The 26,127-nt window shown below is 39.3% G+C and overlaps 1 protein-coding gene across 1 annotated transcript; it reads left to right on the forward strand.

Moving 5' to 3' along the window:
* Nucleotides 1–1,092: 1,092 nt before the first annotated feature.
* ahrrb (aryl-hydrocarbon receptor repressor b) lies at nt 1,093–26,126 on the forward strand. The gene is made up of 9 exons (XM_053486822.1): nt 1,093–1,231; nt 1,696–1,791; nt 3,928–4,109; nt 15,607–15,713; nt 16,903–16,992; nt 20,173–20,293; nt 20,525–20,658; nt 20,972–21,150; nt 24,788–26,126. Exons 2-9 carry the CDS (start codon nt 1,730–1,732, stop codon nt 25,713–25,715), a joined length of 1,803 nt encoding a protein of 600 aa, XP_053342797.1. The 5' UTR covers nt 1,093–1,231; nt 1,696–1,729; the 3' UTR covers nt 25,716–26,126.
* Nucleotide 26,127: the final 1 nt, after the last annotated feature.

Consider the following 26,127-nt stretch of genomic DNA (forward strand, 5'->3'; position numbering starts at 1 on the left):
AAATAATCCCCCAAAAATGACAAAAGGAAATAAACTTTTTCACAGTGTTGAACTTTTCAATACAACGTGGTAGTGCAGTGCATGCCATTTAATTTGGGGGTGGAGCTGATGAAATGGTATTAAAGGGAGGATGTGATCCAGTACCACTGACTGAGTATCATGTAAAACAAGAAAAAAAAAAAACATTAGCTTTCTATTAGGAATGTGGGTTAGACGTGAAAATTATTATTATTATTTACTTCTTGAGCCACGCCACCATCCCCGCCCAGCGCCCCTGGAACCTAGACCGGCCTCTCGCACTCATTCATCATCTATATACCGATTTATCCCGTATACAGGGTTGTGGGGGGTCTAGAGCCTATCCCAGGAAACTTAGGGCACGAGTTTACACCCTGGACGGGGTTCCAGTCACACACACACACACACACACACTATAGGCAATTTGGGAATGCCAATTAGCCTAATATGCATGTCTATGGACTTTCGGAGGAAACCAGAGTACCTCGAGGACTTCTTCAGCCACGCCCATGTTTACTAAGCCCCGCCCTTGGAATGTAGGTTGTGAACGGGGAAAAAACATCCAGACGCAAACACACATTCCGGATCGGATATCAGTTTCTTAAATGTTTTTCCTCAGCGCTATAATATTTATATCCTAAATTAATGTATTAAGCATCATTTAGTATAATTTTTGCAGGTTATTTATACAGGAAAAAAAACAACTATTGCACCTTTAAAATGTCTCAAGACGCAGATTCAGCGTAGTCAAATCTTCTGATTTTCCTGATGACCTTTAAAAAAAAAAAAAAACATCATCTGGTGTAAATTATGACAAATTGCCTAAAAGTAATAAACACGACACGACATTTAAAATGTTTTACGGTAACCTGATACTGCTCGCGCCGAGCCGCTCGCGCCTGTCAGTTGTAATCCTAGATGCGCGCGCGAGAGCGAACGCGCGTTTGAATCCTGAAAGCGTCGCGTGCCAAGCTCGAGCTTGAAACACAAGGATGTAACCGCCACCCCGAGCCGGGTATATAAAGCCCTGAGACACATCTGTCCGGAGAACCGCTCTGTGTGTGTGGGTGTGTGTGTGTGTGTGTACACACACCTCTCAGCGGCTCTCAACTCCTGTTGGTGTCAAATAAAAGTCTTAACAAGCTGCATGCTTGCATTGTACGGAAAAGGAAAGCGAGTTGGAATTACCTGGGAGTTGTATTATTAGCTTTTGGTGAGTAAAACTGTTCTTGTTTGCTAATAGTAGAGAAAAGTGAATAAGAGGAGTTAAGCGCACAAGAACTTCCTGAACAAGCAATAATAGCACAATAATTATTTGTACCCTGTACCAAGTTATAATGCTTAATGTAATGCTTGGAAGTAATGTAAAAATGGAACTTGCTATCCATGTAATTTATGGATATCACCTCAATGACAAGCACCCCCTTTATAATTTTACCCGCTTAATATTATAACTTACTACCATCTCTCATACTACAGTCAAATATATGATGTATACTTTAGTATGAGAGATTTTATAACTTACCACTATCTCTCACACTACAGACTTTCTCATATTTTACTTGATGCTTTTCCCTCAGTTCAGTTTCCCCAGAAGATAAAGGTCAGGTCTGGGTTAAAGAGTTTACACTGCTTATAAAAACCCTGCTTCCATTCATGTTTCTTGTTCTTGTTCAGAGTTTATAGTGTTTACAGCGCCCGGCCAAACATCATGATCCCACCTGGAGACTGTCTGTATGCAGGGAGGAAAAGGAGAAAACCCGTTCAAAAGCAGCTGAGTATTCCAACTTTTCATAACATTCAGGAAAAAAATTATAAGAATCGACAGATTTGCAGTCAGGTTGTTAAACTTGTTGGCTGAATGCAATGCAAGTGAAAGCGTTCCCATGCACTTCTACTTAATGTGTCGATTGACAAGTATCGATGAGCTCGTGTGGTTTGAGGACTGTAGATTGACTGGCATATGTTTAAAGGTGCAATTAGTGGGGGGGTTTTTCTCGCTTATTTGTTGGCTTGTTTTGTTTTTAAGATTTCTTACTTTTATAAATAACTTCCAAGTATTAACGTTATCGTAACAATATTGGTTTAAGACTTGACCTCAGTAGAGGTGTACTAACACTTTTATAAACCTGGCTTGTTTGTGTTTGTGGATGTATGGGCATGGAGTCAGTCAGTTTATAGACACTCTATAGACCAACGTGGATTGACAGAAATGAGGGGATAGGCTCAAAGATTTAAATAATTATAATACTACCACTACTACTAATAATAACAGCTCATTTTCAGAACTGTACCTGTTTACTAAGGCTTTAGTTAGTTGCATTTTAATGCAAATTTTTATTATCTTTAATTATTAATTCTAATAATGATAATTGTTTATAATATTTATTATAATGTTTATTATTATTATTAATATTATCTTACATAAGGAACCTTTAAAAAATCTACCATGCAGTTAAATTTCAATTAGAGATGTAATGTTTAGATATTGTGTATTGATTATAGAAGACAATACTGCTTTAAAGTGTCAGATCAGTATATGATTTTTTTTCTCTCCAGATAGTAAGGACTGTAGCTATGAGGATATAGGATATACAATAATAGTCCGATCTCTGGCAGTGTTTTCAATTAAAGATGGTATACGTTACAAAACGTTGACTATCAGCTGATATTGATACTGATCTGATGTCGCTTTCTTAAACAATAATTCACTTTTAATAGTTTATAAACAAAAGAATGTCGTCCACATCTCTTTTGCACAAAAATCACTTCTGTTGATAATGTAAAGGTTATAATGTTTTATTGTAATAAAGTATTTTATTGGATGTCTATTTATAAAGTCACATACAGTATTAAACATTAAATTGTATGAATTGATGTATTTCCAGTTTTTTTTCTCTTCCCAATACAATTCCAGTCTTTTCCAATTAGAACAGGATCTGATGTGTTTTCTCAGATATTTGATTTGAGATTTTATTTATTTAGCTGATATCAGCTCAGTAGTGATACTTAGTTCCCGAATTAGTGTCATTTTTACTATTAGTGCATCTTTACTTTATAAACCTTAGCGAAATATATATATAAAAAAGATATATTTTTTGGTATGTGTTCACCATCAAAGTGCAAATTACCCCCTCATGAAACTGTACAATTTTGCAGTATTACATATGAACAATTCCTATACGTTGTCATCTAAATTACATGATTCATCTATTTAGCTAAGTAGCAAGAAACATTTCAATATGGTACATTTAGGTTTTTCATGTGACACTTAACTCATATAAAACGATGACCATCTTGAGGCCGTAGTACTGGGCATGGAAAGGTATGTGGTGTTGGTGAGATGGTTTGAAAGGTGTGTCGAGTTTGACCAAAAAAAACATACTTCAGTAATGACCGTTCAAATTATTTCGTCTTTAAAACTGTGAGTAAGAGTTCCCGGTATTCTCTCCAAAATCCACCCTGTCCCTAACAATGATTAAGAACAGTAACGAAGATAAATGAATGAGTTTTAAATAACCCTCCAATTTAACCTTCTCAATCCTGACACATATTTATCCTTTGCCCTTTTTTGCATTTTTGTGTTTAATACACAATTAGCCAGCTTAATCCTGCTTCAGATTCAAAATGTTATGTCTCTGTGTTATTGTTTGAGTACAAATCCTACCCTAAGATAAAACACACACTCACACACACACACACACACACACATATGAAAACACTTATCAGATTTGGATCATTTTTCACAATGATTCAACTAAAAAAATTTTTTTGTTGTTGTTGTTTGGGTGGAGAAAAACTGAAGCAGCTGGGTAAAATCTAACTTTGACTTAACTCCTTATCATCTTCGTCATCCGTGGTGGCTCGACATGTTTCTAACATGGACCTCGTCTGTTTGGTTTCTAACAGAAAACCAGCTGGAACGAACCAGAAGTCAAACCCGTCAAAGAGACACCGGGACCGTCTCAATGCCGAGTTGGACCGACTGGCCAGCCTGTTGCCGTTCACACCAGACGTCATCTCTAAACTGGACAAGCTGTCGGTGTTGCGCCTCAGTGTGAGCTATCTCCGCGTCAAGAGCTTCTTTCAAAGTAAGATCAGTTGTGGGTCGTGGTATTGGAGAATTTTACTTAGTGTAGGTAAAGAGTTCTAAATCCTGGTGATGCCAACGCTCCTCTTTCTCCTGTGAAATTAAAACTAGCCAATCGCACGCATTCCTGAGCTCATGTATGTGGAAAAGGGTTGATTGCTTTTCCTCAGAGTAAAAGCCGTAATATACTGTATAGCCTACACGATCACTATACACATTGTTTCATTGAAAGGCTTCATACTACCTTTGTTGACAGACAAGCAAAGAATTCTTACTATTCTTTGTAAATTCTGTTATTTTTCCTCATAATATCTTTAGCATTTTAATAAGAGTGTAAGATTAAAACACGGCTATACATTTATCTCATTTCGTTTGTTTATTGCAGACAGGAACCAAACTTATAACTGAGGAAGTAACTGAGGAAATCCAACAACCACAAATGCTATAAGACTAAAAGAAGGAATTGTTCGATTTCTCGCTTTACCGTATGATACCTCGGGTTTCATTACGCTGTCACGGAAATTGTGGCTCGGTGTTGTGCACGTGTATTGAAAATAAGTTTTAACAATTCTGTTCATTTGTTGAAGATTCGTTGTTCAGAAAACAACTTGGAATCTAATTAGGAACAAAAAACATAGCAGAACTGGTCTCTTGAATGTTATGGCTCTGATGGGACTAGTTATGTTGACTCTGACTTTGTCCTTTTGTTCAGCCTGATTTATTTCTGGAAGTACTTTATTAAGGTCAAGAATTATTATTTTCGGGTGAATCATGATGTCGAAATTGAACTTGAATTATTTTTTCTATCCATATATACTGTCTGACCAAAAAACAGTTGCCCATTTCATTGAGTTACCTTCAGCTCTTACAGCAGACAATGTGGTGTCCAGTTCATGTGTGAAAATGATTCCTCATGCTACCAGAACCACTCTTTCACAATTTCAGTCCTGGAACATACCCGTGCTATCAGGGATGAAAAACTCCATAGATGTGATAACCTGGTCATTCAGTACATTCAGGTCATCAGCTGACTTCATTGTATTGCCACATAACGTTGCTGAGTCTAGACCTGAGCAAATGAAGCAATCCCAGATCATAACACTGTCTCCAGAGGCTTGTACAGTGGACACTTTGCATGATGGACGTGTTTCCAGTCCGACTCTGACATAAATCTTTATACTTCTTATCAAACAAAAGGCTTTTTCTTCTGATTAGCTACACTATAACTGTTTTTTTTTTTTATCGACACACAACTGTTTAGTCCCAGTCTTACGAGTCCTTGTCACATTCTGTGCGTATGAAAATGCTCTTCATTTTTTACCATTAAACATAGCTCTGTTTTTTTTGTGTATTTTTGGGATGCTTTTCCGACCACAATTCTTCCAAAAAGTTAACGGTTCAGCACTATCCCTCCAGAACTTTATAATCAGTTGAAAGTTTATTAACCCAGTTCCGTTCATTTCAAATCTCCTTAGTTGTTTTCTTTGCTTGATGCAGCTCAGGAATTTAACCCTTTTGAACTGGGGACTATTTTTTTTTATCAGGCTGTGTATATGAATGTGTTTCAGGCTGTATGGCAGACAGCATTGCATGTGTCTAATAAATGCTGCTGTTAGACGTGTTTATCCAGTTTACAGGATCATTAACCCCCTCGAAACTCTCATACAGTATTATTAGTTAAGTATGCACCTTAAAGCATATTTAGTAATAATAATAATCAGAAAAGTGGGTGTAAAAATGTGTAATGAAAGCAAGGATTTTCAGATAGATGAATCTTTGGATTTTGAGGAGTTTCTTTCGAAGCATGGCGCTCTGTTTATTTTTGTAAGTGTTAAAGCTCGGTCATGCTTAACTTCCCAGTTTCACTTACGTCAATTCAAATGTACGGTTTGTGTTGTTTTTTGTGTTTTTTTTTTTGTTTTGTTTTTTTCACTGCATAGAACAGTGAACTTGTGAACTCGGTATATTTGTTTGATGCAAATTTGTCTAAGAGTTCACCACCTCTGGTTGACCCTTTACAGCTACACGGTGCATGATTTGGAAATTTCCATGCCACTTATGTAAGAACGTCTGGTAATGTGTCCCAGACTACATTACATGTTTTATGTAGGATGACTACATTCTGTAGCCGTTACTGTGACTGCCTGCAACACCAACCGGACTTGTTCTTTGCCGCAATATCATTCACCCAAGATGTAATCACATATTAAAGGAATAAGAGGAAACTTAAACGTGACTGCTTGAACGTGACTGCTTTTACCCATTCACTTAAATAAACCAACGTCTGGACGTTGCTGTACTGTTTTTGGTTACAGGGTTTGTGTATTTTAAAGCTACAGCTTGTCGCACAAACTCCGCCACCTTAGCAAGCCCGCTAAAAACCCAGACCAGAGGATATAAGACACAGATCAGATGTGGCCTCATTAAAGATGAACTTTATATTACTAAATAGTTCCACCATTTTATTGTGGCTGCATTAATGTGACTGAAACACAAGATGAACCACCACATCATTTACCACATCAGTAAATATCTTTATTTTGAGAATGTTAAAGCACTTGAATGGGAAGTTTCAGATGTTCAAGCCACTCCGAGTCACTGGTCAGTGGCTTTCAGCAGCCTGGTGCTTTGGTGTTTTTGAGACTCACCATAATCCATGCATTACAGCACATGAGGGAGTAATTGAGTCCCACATGAAAAAGCCGGCAGCTGCCAAGATAAGAGACTTCTAGCACCGAATGCCTCCTAGGAAATGCTTTCCCGATTACAACCTGGTTTAGCCTGACAGCCTCACAATTAAATATGAAATTCTTGAGGGTGCAGATCATTGTCCTGTCTCTTGCATTTGATATTTTGGTATAGGTGTTTTTTTTAATTTTTTTTTATTTTTTAAATGATGCTTGACCAAAATGGTTAATCTAGGATAATTTTCCTAAGTGAGATGTTCATGGAGTGATTGAGATGTCCCTGAAGCTGCTAGCTGAGACAAGATAGAGCAGAATGTTTTATAGCTAAATTTCCATAAACCATAAAACTGGGCGTCAGCTCTTGTCAGCACTTAATTAAATGGAATTGTATGATGTTAGTCCGTACTGGGTTCATATTCTGGATTACTTTGTGTAGCTTTATATCATTCAGGCGCAGTCATATTCTGTCGCTATTGTAACTACAGCAAGAAATCGAATTTTCTTGATTTCATTTGAAAACTGAATCATTTAAATTTTTTGCTATTTAATTAGTGAAGCTGTCCCTTTGAACCAAGACGTGTTCCCTTCTTGTCGACTTTCTCTCTCTCTTTTTCTCTCTCTTTTTCTCTGAAACAAAAGCCAAGCCGCAAGAAAGCGCCTGCCGAACTTGTGTGCGAGTTCATTCAGAGATAACCAGAGCGAACAGATGTTAAACCGCTGATCCCTGGAGTCATAAATGCCCATGAAGGAATCCCAATTACGTGTGCGCCTGGCAGCCGTTCCAACTCTCTCTGGCAGATCCATACTGAACATAGCGTGCCAATCACAGGAAATTCCATCACAGCCCGCCTGTCCTGCAAAACACTTTTTAGATTTTTTTTCTTTTTTTCTCTTTTCATTTTTCATTGTGTACGCGTGTTCCATTCTTTACAGGGTCCAAGCTAAAAGCGAGGGACGGGAATTCTCAGCATGAGGTTTAACACTGCCTCTACCACTCCTTCGTGAGAAATCCATGTGCCTCTATGGCCTGCATGCCTCCACCTGCCATTCTTGTTTGTGTAAATTACTCCTGATCCGTGTGAGAGAGTTCAAATTTGAATAATTGTTATATAATTGGGAAAAACAGCATTCAGGGGAAACCAAATTGATCAGGTTTATATTCGTTGGCAACCGACAACAGCCCATCTGCACGCGATGTCGTGCAAATCAGCAATAAATGACCCAAATAAAGAATTCTGGCTCGAAGCTGCACAAAGTGTTGTGTGACAGCCGCAATTACGTATACTTGATGTTTCCTTACTAACGCCTCGTTTGTCCCTTGTTGGATTTCATAACAATCAAGTGTAACCCTTTTCACACATTATCTTATACATTTGCTATATATATATATTTTTTTTCAAGTTTTATTATCTTTCTTTAATTAACCCTCATAGTACTTTGTGACTAGTGTCCTTTTTTTCTAATTAGCTGCATTTAAATAAACTTTATATTATGCAGTAGTTGTCATATTTGAATTGGAGTGGGCGTTTACATAAAGAGCAGCTCCTATTTTTGCAGGCTATGATTTCCACCTCTTCATCCAATTTCGCCTCGAGCCCCAGTTATTCGGTTTCATATGAGCATAATACAATATTTTCGAACACATTCCAGTGTCGCCGCATACACAAAAACGGTTTTATTAGTGGAATGCAGATCTGCGCAATGATTTTTTCGTTTTATTTCTTTAATTTATTATCCATTTCATTTTATATTTTATTTTAAAGCATGATTTAATTTGAGCCAGGGATTCAATTAAAGTTTTTTATTTTATTTTATTTTATTTTGGTTCAGTCTGCATAGAAACAATATTTCTACAATCCTGTTTCTGGAGGAAACCAGTTAGCGTGGAATAAAAGAACATATTATAGTGTTTTCTACTTATAAAAGATTACAGATAACACAATTTGTATTTATTAATTAAGGCGGCACATGGACTTAATGGTTAGCAATTTCACCTTATACCTCCAGGGTCAGGGTTTGATTCCTGCCTCAGGTCTGTGTAGATAAAGTTCATGTGCATGTTCTCCCTGTGTTTGGTGGGTTTCCTCCAGGTACTCTGGTTTCCTCCTATAGTCCAAAAACATGCAAGTTAGTCTAATTGGCGTTCCCAGATTGGCTGTAGTGTGTGAATGAGAATCAAGCGTCGAGCTGGCAACCCGACCCCTTAAGTAACTGCCACAGAAATGACGTATATACAGTATATCTAGGGAGTATCTGTCGCCCAATGTGCCGGATGGCGCCTGAAGTAGATCATGTTTATTAATTAACATTTCAGGAAAAAAAGTGTGTTTTTTCCTTAGGACTAGCATGAATTGTTCTATTGTTCGTGTTATATATTGTTCTATATAATTGTTTAATGTCATATCTTCCTGTAGTGACAGGAAGTGACGGATTGTAGACAGGAGCTTAGACACACTGGGAAAATGTTAAGGGGTTAAACTTAGTAAAAATCGCACTGGAACAGAAAACGAATGTTAAACAACAATGTTAAAATAGCGTTCAAATGAATGTCTTTGAAAAAAAAAAAGTTTATTCATTCTCGCTCCCTGATCTCAGCAGTAGAGTTAGAGTTAGAATGATGGATGGTCTTAACATTGAGATTACTAGTAGAACCAGACGTGTTAAATTGGGTAAAAAAGCTTCAGAGTTGGTGATCAACACATTGTGGGTTTGGTTTGTCTTAGAAGTGGTTTGCTGTTGAAAGACAAGCTTTTCTTTGGAAAACAAACCACTGTTTGGTCTGTGTTTGATGCTGGTGAAGCCACACATTTATTTGTCATCTATTTGTTTTTTCGGTGCACACACACACACACACATACACACACACACACACACACACACACACACACACACACATCTGTTTGTACGTGCCTGCATACCTACAGTAATCAAGAGTAAGCCCATCACGTGACCGAGCCCAATCAGGCTTCAATTCATGTTCAGTTAATTTCACTAACCCCTTTCACACCTCATTCAGCAGGATGCCGTTTTTTTTCTTTCCCCTACTTCCTTTTTTAACCAAAAACAAAGCAGGAATTCACCGCACTAAACCTGATAGGTTCAGCCCTCAGACAGCAAGAACCTCAGTGTCTGTTGCAGTGTGGTTGTCTGGCCCTAAAACAGGCACGCTGGCCCTTTAAGAGGCTGCGCGTGCAATGGGAGTGGAAAAAAAACAGGGCTTGCGTGACTGTAGCAGACTGGGCCCTGACCTCAGAGAGCCGCTTATGAAAATGATCTGTCCATCAGGGCACACGAGACCAGCCGTGCACAAATGAGCCTGCCCGACCGACTCCTGCTCCTTCCTCCACTCTTCCTCTACATGCTGTATACTGTGTCTCTCTGTGTCTCACACGCTTCTGCTGCGTCAGTGCACGAAAATAAAACACATTACATTCCAGCATGTTCTAAACCTATTGTGTGTTGTAAAGAGAAAAGGCGTAGCTACCTGTGTGTAAAGCTGATCAGACAGCTGGGCTTAAAGCCTGCTTTACACCGCCATGTGTGAGTGGATCAGCAGCTATAGAAAGAGAGCTCTTGACTGGTGTTGTAGCTTTAATCACTGGCTGGGAAACATTCGCATGATTAGGACCAGGCCAGGAATCCAAGTCATCATGCTGAATCTTAGAGGAAAGTCAGTTCATAAATCATGATGTCATCTGTTTGTGTCTTGCTAAGAGGGTTAAAATTATTTCTTTGAGGTTCACAATTAAATGAAATCTGTGAAGTAGCAGATACAGATACTGTAATTTAAGCAATTTTGGGCTCGTTATTCCATCAAGAATGGGATTCAGGATTTTTATGAAAATAGGCACAATGTCATCTTGTGGTTCGCATATTTTTTTTATATTGTCCATAATTTATTATGTACAGTACGAGTCAAAACTTTGAGATAACACATATGGCACTAGGTAATTAAGAAACAACAACAGCAGCAGTCAGTTGTTATTTTAAGACACGAAAGTCAGCTGTTCTAGAATAACATGAACAATTCTTGCAAGAACAGTATTGTCAAGTGCATTTAAAAGGGTGAGTCAACAATTATCCGAATTCTGGCTGTAGAATCTAAGATATCTTAATTAACTTTTGGGAAAGACAAATACATCACTGTTCGACATAATCTCCTTGCTTTTCAGTACACTTTGTCCATTTGTCAACAAGCTTTCGTATTCCCTTATTAAAAAATGTTTTAGTCGGAACTGAGAAGCCATGAAGGCACGAATTCATCAGAAGTGAATCTTCGTCCCAGTGAGGCTACTTTGAGAATTCAAGGGATGCTTTCAAAATGCCCCTCGAGAATCCCAGAAAACTGTAAACATCAGTTTTCCGGCTAATTGTTGACTTTTGAACATTTTCTCGATCTGCGCTTGAGGACGTTTCCGTTCCATACGCTCAGGCACGTAGTGATGAATTCGTGTCTCGTCACCAGTAACAATCCTCCTTAAGTAACTTTCATCTTCCTTAGAGTATCGGTCCAAATTTGGTTTGCAGATATCCAGATGCTTCTGTTTACACTATTCCATGTGCTGCATAGAAGTTCATTTGGAGTTACCAGCCTCAGAATTCACCAAATAACAAACAGCACCTCAGATTAGAGCCTTCATGAAGGATTTACAGAAAATAAGTAGCAGATACATCTCAATATCAACTGCTCATATCTTTTGGATGCCTTCAGCATTGTTTTACAACGTAGAAAGAAAAAAACAGGAAAGACCAAGGAGTTAGAAGAGGTGTCCAAACGATTGACTGGTAGTGTATGTACCAAGGTGATTTTGCAACCCTAGTTCTCGATAAGCAGATGATGTGGTTGTTTAATGTAGCTGCCATACAAACAAAATAAATCTTAACTTCTTGTTAAAGGAAAGCATCACACTTATGTTATAAGCTAACAACTGACATATCTATGATTTGAATGTGTTTGAGTTAACGTGGACCATACAGAAGGTTTTAACTGTTATGTGCGATGTTTCAGGGCAGTTGGTTGTTTATGTAAAATGTCAGTGACTCGTAACTTTGACAAATTAGCTAGTTGTAGTAACTTTGACTTAACGCAGGACCTGCAGGCAATGTGTGAAGTCTCTCTTCAACTCTTTTGTCATCCTCAAAAAGCAGTGGATTTTCCTTACGACAATAATAAAAAAAAAATTTCTTTCCCAGTATAGGCCTTTTCCAAAAAGTTGAAAAGTCACTTCATGGCAAAAGTATCAATACATATCTACAAATACCCCCAAACATGTTATGCTATAAATCAATTGAAGAGGCATACTATTGAAAGACAAAGCAAAATCTAGTGGATATTTTAGTAATAACATTTTTCAACCGAATGGTAGAGATGGCTCAATCAGGTTAAGTTCAAACATTTTTCAATAAGATACAATGAATCAAATGTGCTTTAATAAGAAGTAAAACATTATAGGGTTAACATAGGTACAGTAACCAATGTTTATTCTGTAAATGCTTTCCAGAGTGAATTTGCAGTGTCCGAAACGTTTGTTCAAAAATCACATCACTTCGTGAGTGGTGCTGCTACTGTATATATTGGCTGTAAAAGCCACAATTGAGCAGACAGCATAGGACGACACCAAACTCACTAAATATGTTAGTAGTGAGTCCTGTGAGTTTGGTATGATCCTATACATCCTATCCTGTGCTGTCTGACACCAAACTTACCGGACAGCTCCATATATGTTAGTAGCAATAAGTGAAATATGCTAATGAGCGGAAAGCGTAATTATTGCCTCAAGCTCAAAGTGAGTGAACCCGTTCACTGGACCAGCACAGACCGCAAAGACTGATGCAGAACATAGTCATTTTCTTTAAGCACAGGTCTACTGGTAGAGGATTTTTATTATTATATAATCAGCGCCGAAGGTTATAGGATTCAGGCAAGGTTTTGCCTCTGTTGTCATTTCACACCGTGTGTTTTTAAGAAAGCTGTTGTAATCTAACACAGTGTATTTATCCCTGTGCAGTCTGTTCAGATTTGAGCACCGGATGTCAATAAGGGTTTGATGAGTCTAGCAGGACGGCCCGCATTCAGATTCCTGGCAGATACACCACTGTGCCCGTTATATACAGTACTATCTACAAGAGGGAAAATTTCTCTTACATAAATCTAACCGTATTAGTCCATCACATAAGCATACAAGGTGTTTAGAAAAGTTGTACAAGAGGAATCATTGGTTTGGACGAGGATGGCGTTTGGCAACCAGGTCGTGCAGTTCCTCTCTACATATTCTAGCTGGGGCATAAACACACATCTGCTCATAAATCTTACATCGCAGTCAGGAGTGAGGCCTGGACTTTATTTCCAAGCTAGCGTTACTATTTTTTTTCTTTCTATTCATTTTTTTTTTATTCTAGGCGAACAATGGTTTTGTGATAAGTAGGTCATCTACCTGCCTTCCTGAGACCACCTAGATGTTTTGGCACTGGTTTCAGAGTGAATCAACTGGCATGTGTCTTGAGAGAATAAACAAAAGGGGAAAAAAGAAAAGAAAAAAAAACTAAAAAAGATAACTCTCATTGTATTTGGTTTGCGAATTGGGTTGTGATGTTGCGAGGTGTCAGTAAGTGAAAGTGACACATTTAAGACTAAACAGTACTACTGAGAAAACTTTGCTCTGTAAAAGTTGCTGCATACATGCAGACACACACACATAGCTGTACAGATGCGGCGTGGGGGGGGTAGGGTAGGCAAAATAGCACACTCGCACGCTGAGTCACAGAGGCTCTGCACGCAACAGGGATTATTTGAAGACGGATTTGGGAATCCCTCACTCACTCCTCCCCTACACACACACACACACACACACACACGCACGCACACACTTTTTACCCCAGCCATTCATTTTCTATGTATAACATCCTTAGTCTTTCCTTGACCTGATTGTGAGCAGTCAGATTTAACATGAATCAGGTGAACATTCCAGCTCTTCATACACTCCTCCACAAACGCTCACATGCCTCTGACATCTTATTAAAAAAAACCTCCGTGCTGCAAAATTTCTGCCATGTTACATTTTTTTTTTCTCTCTCTTAATTCTTTCTGATCTGAAACTAGCTGAATAATCATATATTATATATTTGTTCACAGGTTTATCACAGGAAGTGACAGGAGGCCCTCTGTAACCTGTAGCGTGACTAATTGATGGCAGAATGAGGATGTGAAAGTGAACGATGTAATGAATAGATGTTTTGAGAGTCGTATCTATTTATGTCTTAATAAAATATCACATAAAATACATTTTTCAAGGCTGAAAAAATCCATAATTCTGTTTTTTTTTTTTTTTTAAGTCTGTGGTTATTCGCAAGAATTTTTTCAAATTATTATTATTTATTTATTTATTTAATTGTTTCCTTTTTAAAGCGTTTTAGCTCCGATATATAAAAAGTGCATGTGGTACCTGCGTGAGAAGGATTATGACGCACGTCTTGACCGTTGTTAAGAAAGAGGAAGTGAATATTTGAGTCACATGGTGGACATTACACGCTCAGGGCTGGGACGTCCGCTTAAAGCTTTCCACTGGCTTTGAAAATCTGAACTGCATATTTGTTGCAGTACACATGCTAAATATGAGTCTGCACGATTTGATTTATTTATTCATTTATATTTTGGATGATTTGAGTTACAAGGACAAGGGTTTGTTTAACATCAGAGTTATACTATGCAAAAAAGAAAGAGGAGTGTGAATTTTATCCCTTGCAAAAATCTGAGAACAAATTTTTCCGTTTAGTAAAACAAACAGGTACACTCAGCAGCAGTGGTCTTAGCTCTTAATATGAAACTTTTTGTCAGAAAAGAAAAGAAAAGAAATGTACACATTACTCCAAGCATATGCAATTCATCACAGAACTTAAAGAACTTTGGCACTTAGTTGTCATGCTGGACTTAATTCACAGGCATGACACGCTTACTTTATGTCGAAATTTGACACGTGAATGCATAAATCATAAAAACAATCATACACTCGCTCATCCTGGAATTAATTTCAAAGCGAAGGGATAACTCCTGAACCTTGCAGTTAACCTTTATATCAGCCACAAACATTTTTTAAATTAAAAGGAGCATTCCATACAAAGCCCAGAGTTTAACGTGGTTCCTCGCAAGGAGTCAGTATTCAGGAATTCAGATGTGTTTTTTTTTGCAAAGCAAACATATGCCACTTGAATCGCCATATTCAACAAAAGCACGCACATTCAGAGTTATTTTCCCCCGTCTCGGTCAACCGGTCACGGAAAGTGCTGCGGTAAGCTCTGAGAAAACCATCAGAACCTCTGAGAGAGGACGGTGGCGAAAAAAAAACACACACACAAAAAAAAAACAAGAGCCGGCACCGCACGGCAGCGGGTCACGAACTCGGGCACCGGATTCCCGTGTGGTCTGACACATGGCCAGAATGGGCAGCATCGAGGAGAAAAGTCTTTTCGTTGTGCGTTTGGCATAGGAGGTGGTCAACCTGCACCCACGACCTCCATCCACACCCCAAAATATCTAACGCAAGTGCAGGTTGGTTCATGTTGTGGAAATGAGACGGGTATATGACGTGCTGAGGCATTATTTGAGTGTGTATTCGTGCCTCTCAGGAGTGTGTGTGTGTGTGTACAAGATGGAAAGAAGGATTAAATTTACAGCATTTCAAAGATATTCCCTGGCAAATTTATTGAGGTTCAGAAATAGTCATAAACCTCTCTCACACATGCTTCTTTCCAAAAAAAGGTTTGTTTTGGATGCGTCCATGGAACCCATCTCTGTGTTTCTCTCTGTCTTTGCAGCTATTCAGGAGAAATCAAGCAAAAAGCAAAGCCCTGCATCCTGCAACCCTGAACCCAAGAAACACAGTCTAGCCAACGGCATTCTGGAAAGCGATCTTCTTCTTGAGGTGTGTGTGTGTGTGTAAGAAAGAGAAAGATTGCATTTAACCTACTTGTCCTTACATGACCTTAGTGAGGCATGAGTGTTTGTAAGTAAAGAAACTAGAAATAAGACTTCAAACTCAGACTTTTATCCTTCAACAGAATCCATAAATGTTATAAAAAAAAGGGTTTTAACATATGTTAACATACACATACATGCACTCATTCTGCATCTTTATATGCAGTGCCAGAGTGTCTTTTGGGAGAAGACCCTACCAAGGTCTTTATCATCCGATCAGTCGAGAGGAAGCACTTACAGAACACAATCCTGGTGCTTTTATCAGACATGAAAAGAAAAGCGGGCCAAACGTTCTCTTCCGTCCATCTGTCCTTCCTTCCTTCTTCTCCGTTTTTCTCGTCTGTCACCACAAAACAGCTTAAAAATATCCCGTGTAAGGAGACGGTAAAATAGTGTCAAGTGAGAAGCAGACTACTGTCGCACTCGAAGATTAATAGTAACCAAGCAGCACATTGAGCTCAATCAATACAGTCGATTAGTGGCTCAGTGAGATTACTCTGGGTCTGGGCGGTGCGATTGTGAAGAAAAAAAAAATTACTCAAAGAGAACACCTTTAGAAAGAGTTTTTTTCCTTAAAAAATGTCATGTCTGAGCTTCGTGTCACTCTGTTCATTATCTAATACTTCCAAACGTGAATTCTGATGCATCAGTAAGACATGTTTTCACCAAATCACTCGAACGTTCACCGGAAACATCATTGTGGTCTGCCATCGTATAAACAATTTCAACATTACAAATTGCCTAGCAACTCGAAACCACAAGAACACAGAAGTGTAAGAAGGCATTTTCAGGATTAAATGGAGTGAAAAAGCTTTTGGCTTTCGCGGTCTCCGGCGTTCATCCTGACGAGTTCGTTTCGAGCCGAAAGAAAACGCAAGCACATTGTAGAGAAGCAGGAGCAGTGTGCAAAATTTCAAATAAGTTGTCCGGATATGATACCCGCAAATCCAAATACATGTCTGACACTGTATATATAACACAGTCGATATATTAGTCCGTACATTCGCTAAGCTAGTGGTTTTACCAGTTAAAGGGTTAAATGCACTGTTTGGCTTGGTGATTACATTTACAATAGATCACACTTGGGTTGAAAGTGTCGAGTGTTAAATGTGTCCTTGTTGTTTCACTCTCTCTAGTCTTTGACAGGGTTTGCACTGATTGTTAGCTCAGACGGGGTCATCTTCTACGCTTCCTCTACGATCGTGGACTACCTGGGCTTCCATCAGGTAAATATCTGGTGGTGGTGTTTTTTCTACATCATTTTAATCCAGGATATCTTCTGACTGATACGGGATAGTAATATTTAAACCTGTATACGATGTATATGGTAGTTATGAGAAACACTCATAACTCTACACACTAAAAAACAACACTGTTATAATATTTCACTTGAGTGCCTTTATCTTTGATTGCAGTCTGCAATGTGGTGACCAATCAATTCCTCATGCTCCCAGAACAACTCTTTCACAATCTGGAATGAGTCCTGGAATATCAGGGAGGAAAAACTCCATAGATGTGATGACCTGGTCATTCGGTACATTTAGGACGTTTTATTGCCGCATAACATTACTGAAACTAGACCTGACTAACTGAAGCAACCCCAGATCATAACACTCCAGTCTCCACTGTGCATGATGGGTGTATCACCTTATGGGCTTCCCTTCTCACTCTGGATTAGGGTCCTCAGACCACATGACCTTTCTCCATCACTCCAAAGTCCAATTCTTTATGTTCCCTAGCAAATCAAAGCCGTCTTCTGATTAGTCTCACTGACAAGACCAACAGCTGTTTAGTCTCAATCCAGTGAGTTCTCACCACATAAGTGGAAATGCTCTTATTTTCACTAATATGAATTTTGTTTTTATGATGCAACTTCACCAAGCGTTTAAGTAATTTCCGATTACGATCATGCCTTGTTTTTTTTTTGCAGCCACATTTCTTTTATGAGGTTGACGCTTCAGTACTATCCTTCTAGGTCTTAATAATGTTTTGGACAGTCCATAACCCTTTTCCAGTCATTTTAAAAATTCCTTTTTTTTTTTTTTTTTTGACTTGATGCCCTTCAAGAATTCGGCCCTACTGGAATGGTGACTTCTGTGGTTTAATCATGAGAAACGTAATGAACAGTGATGTTTCATTAAAAAAAAAACAAGAAAAGGGTGGTGTTTTAAAGCTTATTGTACTATATAATAAGGTTGTAATTTGTATTTAAGCAGAAATCAGGATAGACTCACTCATCGTCTATACCACTATAGCCTATTCCAGGAGACTTAGGGCACAAGGCGGGGTACACCCTGGATGGGGTGCCAATCCCTCTCAGAGGACAGACTCTGTCTGTAATACAATGCTACATTAGGGAGTCAAAGCATCTGGTTATGTCCTAGGAAACTTTTCTAGCATATAAAGGCTCCCTGTTCTCAAAGGAATCAAAGCAAAAATCATGTTGTTTGTTTAAAAAAAACGGGGAGGGGGGGGGGGTCACGGTTGAAGTCATGTTTTTTTTTTTTTTTTTAAACCCCAAGGTTAATTTACAGATCTGTTACAGGGTTGTAAGTTTTAAGTTTCTTGGGCATGCCCTAAAACAGCTCTCGTAACAAAAGTCATTGAACAAAAGAGTCATCTGATCTGCCAGCTGATGGAAAATTAGATGGGATCGGTCCTTGCTGGGCGTGCGAGCACGGCTTCGTGAGACAAAGAGTTCATAGCAGTGCCTGTTTCAGTCAGGGATATAATGGGAAAGTTGAATATTTTACTGGGAGATTTTTTTTTTTCTGTAAACAGAGGATATAGCCATAACTCTGGGAAATGTGTGGTGGAATGATGCATGTGAGCAGGTTGTTTTTTTTCTTTTTCTCTTTCTCTCTCTTTCTTTTCCTTTCTCTCTTATTCTCATCATCATTGCATGGTTTTGTCTGTCATCATGCACGCCGACCTGCTGTCACGCAATGCCTAAACAAAACTAGAGCTGCAGAAGCCCTGCCCCCACAGCTCTCAGCGAGGAGGAGGAAGAAAGAGAGAGAGGCACGAGATCTCAAGCTGTCAGACAGACGCTCTGGCACTGAAGGAACCTTTTAAACATTACCACGGCTAAAAATAAACGAACAATTGTAGGGGATGATCAGGATTACACAAATGTGTCTGTTAAAACTTGCTTGTATGGCAAAGTTTAAGTGCAGTTACAGAAAATAGGGGGTTTCAAGGAGTGCTAGATGACATGTTGAATAGTATTATCGTCCATGAGAGCCAATAATAAGACTAATATTTTTTTTACCTTTTTACACCTAAAAAAGAGCTTACATCATAAAAATATAAATATCTACAATAACCTGATTTTTTTTAATGTTTTTTTTTTTTTTTGTAACTACAGCTGGAAATGTAGACTTTGTGACAGCTTTTTCTTTGGTTGGTTTGTCGGTGCATTGCAGAATTGACTGGTGGTTGTTTATACGCTGCCTGGCGAGAAGAAAAGAAAATCGCCATTTCAGAAGGGTCAAATTATTAACTTTAATGCTTTGAAATGACTGGAACTGGATTAAGAAACCTTCAACACATTATTAAAACCTGGAAGGATAGTGCTAAACTTTCATCCACAACTTTGTGAATAAAATGTGGTGGAAGAAAAAACAAACAAACAGGGATGGAGATTATGTAAACACTTGGTGAAGTTGCATGGTAAAAAAAACATCAACAGTAAAAACCATAACAATGTTTAATAATAAAAGTAAAAGCATTTCCATACACACACAATGTGATGAGAACTCACAGGATTTTGGAACTAAACAGCCGTGTGGACACAAGAAAAGCATTTAGTTAGTAGGACTCATTAGAAAAGAAGGCTTGAGTTTGCTAGCTAGGGAGCGTAAAGATTGGAGTTTAAAACGATAAAAAAGGTAATGTGTCTCATCTGATGCGTCCAGGTTGAGCCTATTCCAGAGCAATGGGACAGGAAACCAACGACATCAGATCTAGACTCAGCAACGTTATGTGGCAATAAAATGACGTCAGCTGATGACCTGAACGTACTGAATGACTGATGAAGTTTCACATCTATAGAGTTTTTCTTCCCTGATAGCACGGAGCATAATCCAGGACTAAAATTGTAAAAGAATAATAAAAAGTTGTGCCAAACACATTTTTCTGTGTGTGTGTGAAAGAGATAGAGTGTGTGTGTGTTTGCGCGTGTGTGGGACTCGCTCTGTTGGTTTCCTGTTACTGACACTTGCAGTGTAAACCAGGAGCAGGCCTATTGTACGCCACTCACCCAACCATGGAGCAGGTCAAGTGTGTATTACAATGCAGCAGCCAAACACAAAGGGGTCACTGACGTAGAAGGTTAAATGGGGTTGAAATCAAAGCTGTGTGTGTGTGTGTGTGTGTGTGTCTGCTTGCTCTTTTGACTCTTTCAGACTGATGTGATGCACCAGAACGTCTTTGATTATATCCATGTGGACGAACGGCAGGAGTTCAGAAGACAACTGCACTGGGCCATGAATCCCCAGCAGGAGCACCACTCACCCTCAGGAACTGGTGTGTGTGTGTGTGTGTGTGTGTGTATAAACATTGACACAGGAAAACTGAACTGTGTTTAGTTTTTATATTTGAGTCATGATGAGATTATAATCAGTTAAAAACCTAATAAGGAGAAGAGTATGTAATGGTATTTACTGTACTCTGAACTAGGCAGCCATGTCACATCAGTATGCTTATATAAAGGTTTTTATCAGCTATTTTCTGGCTCTGAATTGTGTGTATGCATAGATGAAGACTACATGGTGAGAAATCTGTTTAACGCCCAAGAGCTGGACGGTGTCCCCACTGACCTGTCTCCGTTCCTCACCCGCTGCTTCATCGCTCGAGTACGCTGCCTGCTCGACAACAAGTCGGGCTTCCTGGTGGGTCACTACAGCAAGAGTGCATATCGTGCCAGGCATACCATGTGACTTGGTATTGGTGTAGAAGTCATCTTTACGGTGTCATGACCTATGTCCTAGGATATAAGCCTTGTATAGCATTGCGTTTTATTTCCCTTAAAAATGGTCTCAGTTCCTTAATTTGTGCAGTGAAACAATCTAAATGTTTTAAGACAAGGGGAAAAAAATACAATGCATCTAAATCAGATCTTAACCAGAATCATCTTCATGCCTGTCGTTTTTTGTTTGCCACATGCTGTCTGATATGTTTTTTTTTTTTTCTCTGTTCCTAAAGAGGATGCAGTTCCAGGGCAGTCTGAAGTTCCTCCAAGGCCAGAAGAGGAAGAGTAAAACCGGAGCTTTGCTGCCGCCTCAACTGGCTCTGTTCTGTGTGGCCGTGCCGCTCGTCCTGCCCTCTATCACTGAGCTCAAGATAAAGGGCATAATGAACAAACAGAAAGTCCCCAACATCAGGTTTGTATTCCATGCATGAGCACGCATAGCTCGTTTAAGTGGATATGAGTTATAAGTCGATTTTGTTTAAATATAACGTTTGCTTCAGTAGACTTTTTGGTTGTTAGCATTCTGTCAATTCTAATACAGTGGAACCTCGGATTGCGAGTAACACGGTTTGCGAGTGGCCTGCAAGACGAACAAAGATTTTTAATAAATTTTGACTTGGAAAACGAACAGGTCTTGGTTTACGAGTACCGAGTATCATGTATCACGCATGCGCTTCTTGTATTGACGTCGAGTGTGACGTGATTACAACTGAGCCAACGGTTTTTCTCTCTCTTGCGCTGCAGAATTGTGGGTAACCGTTCCCCTGCTGGGTCTTAGTGCGCGTCTCTTACTGGTATAATCAACATCCTTGCACGCGTGTACTGTTTACTATAACACTGTGACCACGTTGTGTGTAAAACATATTTTATTTTGTGCTTGTATGCGTGTGTGTACAACGCGCGTGTAAAGCAAAAGCAAGTCTCATTAGAAAGGTTAAAGATCCATTTTCTCTCTCTGCTTAAGGCTTAGTGTCTGTGTGCGCACGCGTCATTGGACACATTGGACACCGTGCCACACACACAGCACCCTTCTACTTTCGTCTTCACAGACACACACACTCTCTTTCTCTCTGCTCTACCCAGAAACACTGCCCTGTCGCAATTTTTTTCAACAGTAAAGTGCTGGTTAATTAGTGATTCCGTTAGTGTGTCGCTCAATCAAGTGTCATTAGAGAGATTTCTTTTTTATTTTGCAGATAAAACAGTGTTTCCGTTGTGTGTGTGTGTGTGTGAAAAGAGTGGAGGAAGGGTAACTGTGTAAGACAAGAAGGGGAGAGGGGGAGGAGCCCCTTTCACACACACACACACATACACAAACGGAAACACTTATCTGTCTGGATTTATTTTTACTTTTTTTTAAAGGTAAAGTACAGGTTAATTTTTTTTTTTTACTTAATATTTTATATTAATTATTTTTAGGTATTTATTTTTTGGGCTGTGGAACGAAGACTTTGAGTTTCCATTATTCCTTATGGAAAAATTTGATTTGGTTTAAGAGTGTTTTGAAATACGAGCCTACTTCCCGAACAAATTATGCTCGTAATGCAAGTTTTCACTATAAATCAGTTTTGTCAAAGGAAATTAGAAGTGTCATAGCAAGGGTTAGGTTAGGGTTACGTTAGGTTAATCGTTAGGGTTACGATTTCACATGTGATTGAAGTTAAATTGCATAACATTTTACAAATAAAAATTTGATCAAAAAAGTTATTAATTCAACCATTTTACTCTGTAATTAGTAAGAAATTATTTGTTCATGTCATTTTTGACCATATACAGTAATGTAAGAAATAAAGTACAATCACATTAATTTCTTTTGTTTTTTACAGCCTACATAACAATAATGTGGTCCTCACCAACATCTAGAAACAAAATCAAAACAGTTAATTTTAATAAAGTACCTATTTTCACTAGAAAGTAAACCTTCAGGAACAAGGTGGGAAAAAATTTAATTGTACGCATTATAATTCACTGTCACTTACTCCTTCTCTATGCCGCTTATCCTGTACAGGGTCACAGGAGTCTTTCTCAGCCAATCCAACGCAGGGCACAAGCATACACACACCCACACACTCATGCACACAGTATGGGCAATTTTAAAAATCCAGTTAGCCTTAATCTGAATGTCTTTGGGCTGTGGGAGGAAACCAGAGCACCCCGAGAAAACCCCGCTAAGCACATAGAGAACATAAAACATGCAAATTCCATGCAGACAGAGTCAAAGGCTGAACTCAAACCCCAACCCTGGCGGTGCGAGGCCACAGTGCTAGCCGTGCCGCCCACTGTTATTCAGTAACATGTGAAATTACATTTGCCAACAAGAACTAAATGTTTTCTGTATGAGTTTTTCAGTCTCTCACATCATTTTAAAGAAATCCGTGCCCTGTTCTCCTTATAATATTTCTTCTTTTCATTGACGTTTAAAGGCATCAATTTTTATGCACAGCTTCCTGAAGATCCCTTCCAGAACATCTCCAAAGTTGTTGATTTGGCCATTTCAATACATATTGTTTGTGATTTGTTTCTTCATAGCCATTGAGACGTCAATGTGTGGTTGGGATTGTTGTCATGTTGCATGACCCAGTTTCAGCTCAGTTTAAGCTGTTGGACAGATGGCCTCGCATTTGTCTCACGAATATTTTGGAATTAAGTGGAATTCATTGTCATTGTCTCAGTGATTGCAAGTTGTCCAAGTGGCTGTGAAACAAGCAGAAATCATCACCTGTCCACTACCATGCTTTACAGCTGGTATGAAATATGTATTTAGAAGCAGCACGCTGTTTTTGGTTTTATTCAAACATTGTGCTGTGCAAGATGACCAAACATCTCCACATTGGGCTCATCAGTCCGAACGATATCGCTCAAAAAATTTGTCATTTGTTTAGATGCGGATTTGCTCATTTCATGTTCCTTCTGGAATGAAAGACATTTTCCTAGGCACATGCACATGAAAGATATATTTATCTACCAGTCTTTTTCTAGTCATGCTATAATGAACATGAACCTATAGGGACCTTATTAGAGGCTCATATTTGTAAGATCACACATATGGCATATAATGTAGCTCCTTAACGAAACGTTCACTTGCGGAAAGATTGGAAACTCTCATGAAGGCTCTTCTTTTGTAAACGAGTTTTTTCACTGCATATGATGGTGAATATCAAGTAGTTTGGAGGTGACCTTATAGCCCTTCCCAGATTGATGAGCAGCGACAGTTGCTTAATGGCTGGTGTCCTTTTTTCTTGGCATTATGTAGTCGTACACCCGTGTGCTCCAGAACAGCAAACTGCCAGAACTTCTGCCTGACTGCTAATTACTATCGTAATAAAAGCGCAGAAAGGAAGAGTTTGTTTAGTTCCGCACCTGGTGTCTAAATATTGGATTGATATTTCTTTAGGTAAAATGATTACATTTTGGGCGGCACGGTGGGGTAGTGTTTAGCGCTATCACCTAAACGGTTCGGAATCGATTTCCGTCTCTGTGCGCACGGAGTTTGCATGTTCTTCTCGTGCTTGGTGGGTTTCCTCTGGGTACTTCGGTTTTCTCCCACAGTCCAAAGACCTGCAGGTTAGGCTAATTGGCGTTCCCAAATTGGCCGTAGTGTGTAAATGAGTGTGTGGGTAAGTGTTTGTGCGTCTGCCCTGCGATGGATTGGCTCCCTGTCCAGGGTGTACCCCGCCTCGTGCCCTATTTGCAATTTCTCTTTTCCATGACTGTGGTTTATCACAAAGCACTGCAGTGTGTCCAGTACTCTTTTATGTAGATCAGCCTGGTTTTTCATTGAATCTGTCTGCTTCCTTTATTTTATATTATAACATAAATCTATAACACAGTTTATGCAGCTGTTTTCAGTAGATGACTAGATAAAGAAAAAATTATGGGAAAAATGGTCCAAAAAATGGTCCAAACAATTTCACAGTAATTTTTTTTTATTGAGAAAAACAGCAGTCATTTGCATGACATTCTTTTAAATAAAACATTGAATTAAGATATTTTTTTCTACATTTCCAAATCATTCAGTATAATGTGGTTTATTGTTTTACATTTTGCAGTGAAAAGCGGCTCCACATTTCTCACACCTCTTGTGACGCTGCCGACATGACGCTCAACTGGCACAGCGGATCATGGGCGAATCTTTCCAAAGATGGGATCCAGTATAAAAGTGAAGGTTTCTACAGTCAGGACGAGCCCCTTAACTTCTGCGTGTCCTCTATGCCGGTCCAAAAAGTGCAGCCAACGCAAAATTCCTGGGACTCTCGGTGTCATTCCGCCTCCCCCAGCGGCTACTTCGGCAGCAAACTGGGGAAGCACGTCCAGTCCGGGAAGTTCCGCTTCTCCCCTGGTTGTGCCACTGCGATGTCCCAGTGTAAACAGCTTGGACAGCTTGGTGATAAGGACGGGTACTGTGGGTACAGGAAGGCCGAGAGTAGATACATGGGAAATAGTGGTTGTTACAGCAACCTACTCCTGCCTGAGACTGCCATAAAAACAGAGCACGACTCGGACTCAGAGAACGGCTGCAGCGTCTACAGCGCGCCGCATAACGCCGCCTGGCGTTACAACACACCCTTCACTGACACACAGCAGGTGAAAACGGAGGAAGACTATAATGAGTATTACTGCAAACCTGGCATCACGAACGTCTCGGGACTCAACGGACAGCACAAATATCTTTACACAGGAGCACCCAGGCCGCTTAAATGCGTCCTTAACAAAGACTATTCTGAACCTCAGGGGACAAACTGCCACACGTACATGAACAGTCCCGAGTCCAAGGTGTTTATGCAGCCTGACTACAAGCTGAGCTACGAGGTGAGGAACCACAGTCTCCTTCACCCCATCAAACGGGAACCCATGGACTCCCTGCCCTGGACCGAAAGCAGCCATGATGTTGTTCAGGAACATGTGGACAGAAACGATGCGAACTTTACGCTCAATTCGGTGGTGCACAAAACCAGTGCCTATCTCTACATGCAGTAACTTAACTTTTAGCGCCAAATGATGCCTTTTATGAACCTCAGGTTTTTATGTCTTGTCTTACAGACAGGTGTTAAAGCACTTGTTTTATTAAGGGCTAGTTCTCGATGATGGCACTTTAACAAGTCACTTAGTATTTTGTTTGTAACCTTCGTTTGCAGTTGCCTCTTATGGAATTGTACATCATACACAGTACATATTTTTAACTATATTGTATATTTCATATGCATTTGTGTACACCACAAAAAAGAAGGAAAGATTCTTCAGTTATGGGATACCACACCTTGAATTTTGCGTTCTGATTGGTCAGATGATGATGATGGATAATTCTCTATAACAGCACCAATGAGAGTTTTGTACGCTTTCTATTGCGCCATCATTTTTAAATCATTCAATTTAACAGTTTTCCTTGAAG

This window comes from Clarias gariepinus, chromosome 25 (assembly GCF_024256425.1).
Source record: "Clarias gariepinus isolate MV-2021 ecotype Netherlands chromosome 25, CGAR_prim_01v2, whole genome shotgun sequence".
NCBI lineage: Eukaryota > Metazoa > Chordata > Actinopteri > Siluriformes > Clariidae > Clarias > Clarias gariepinus.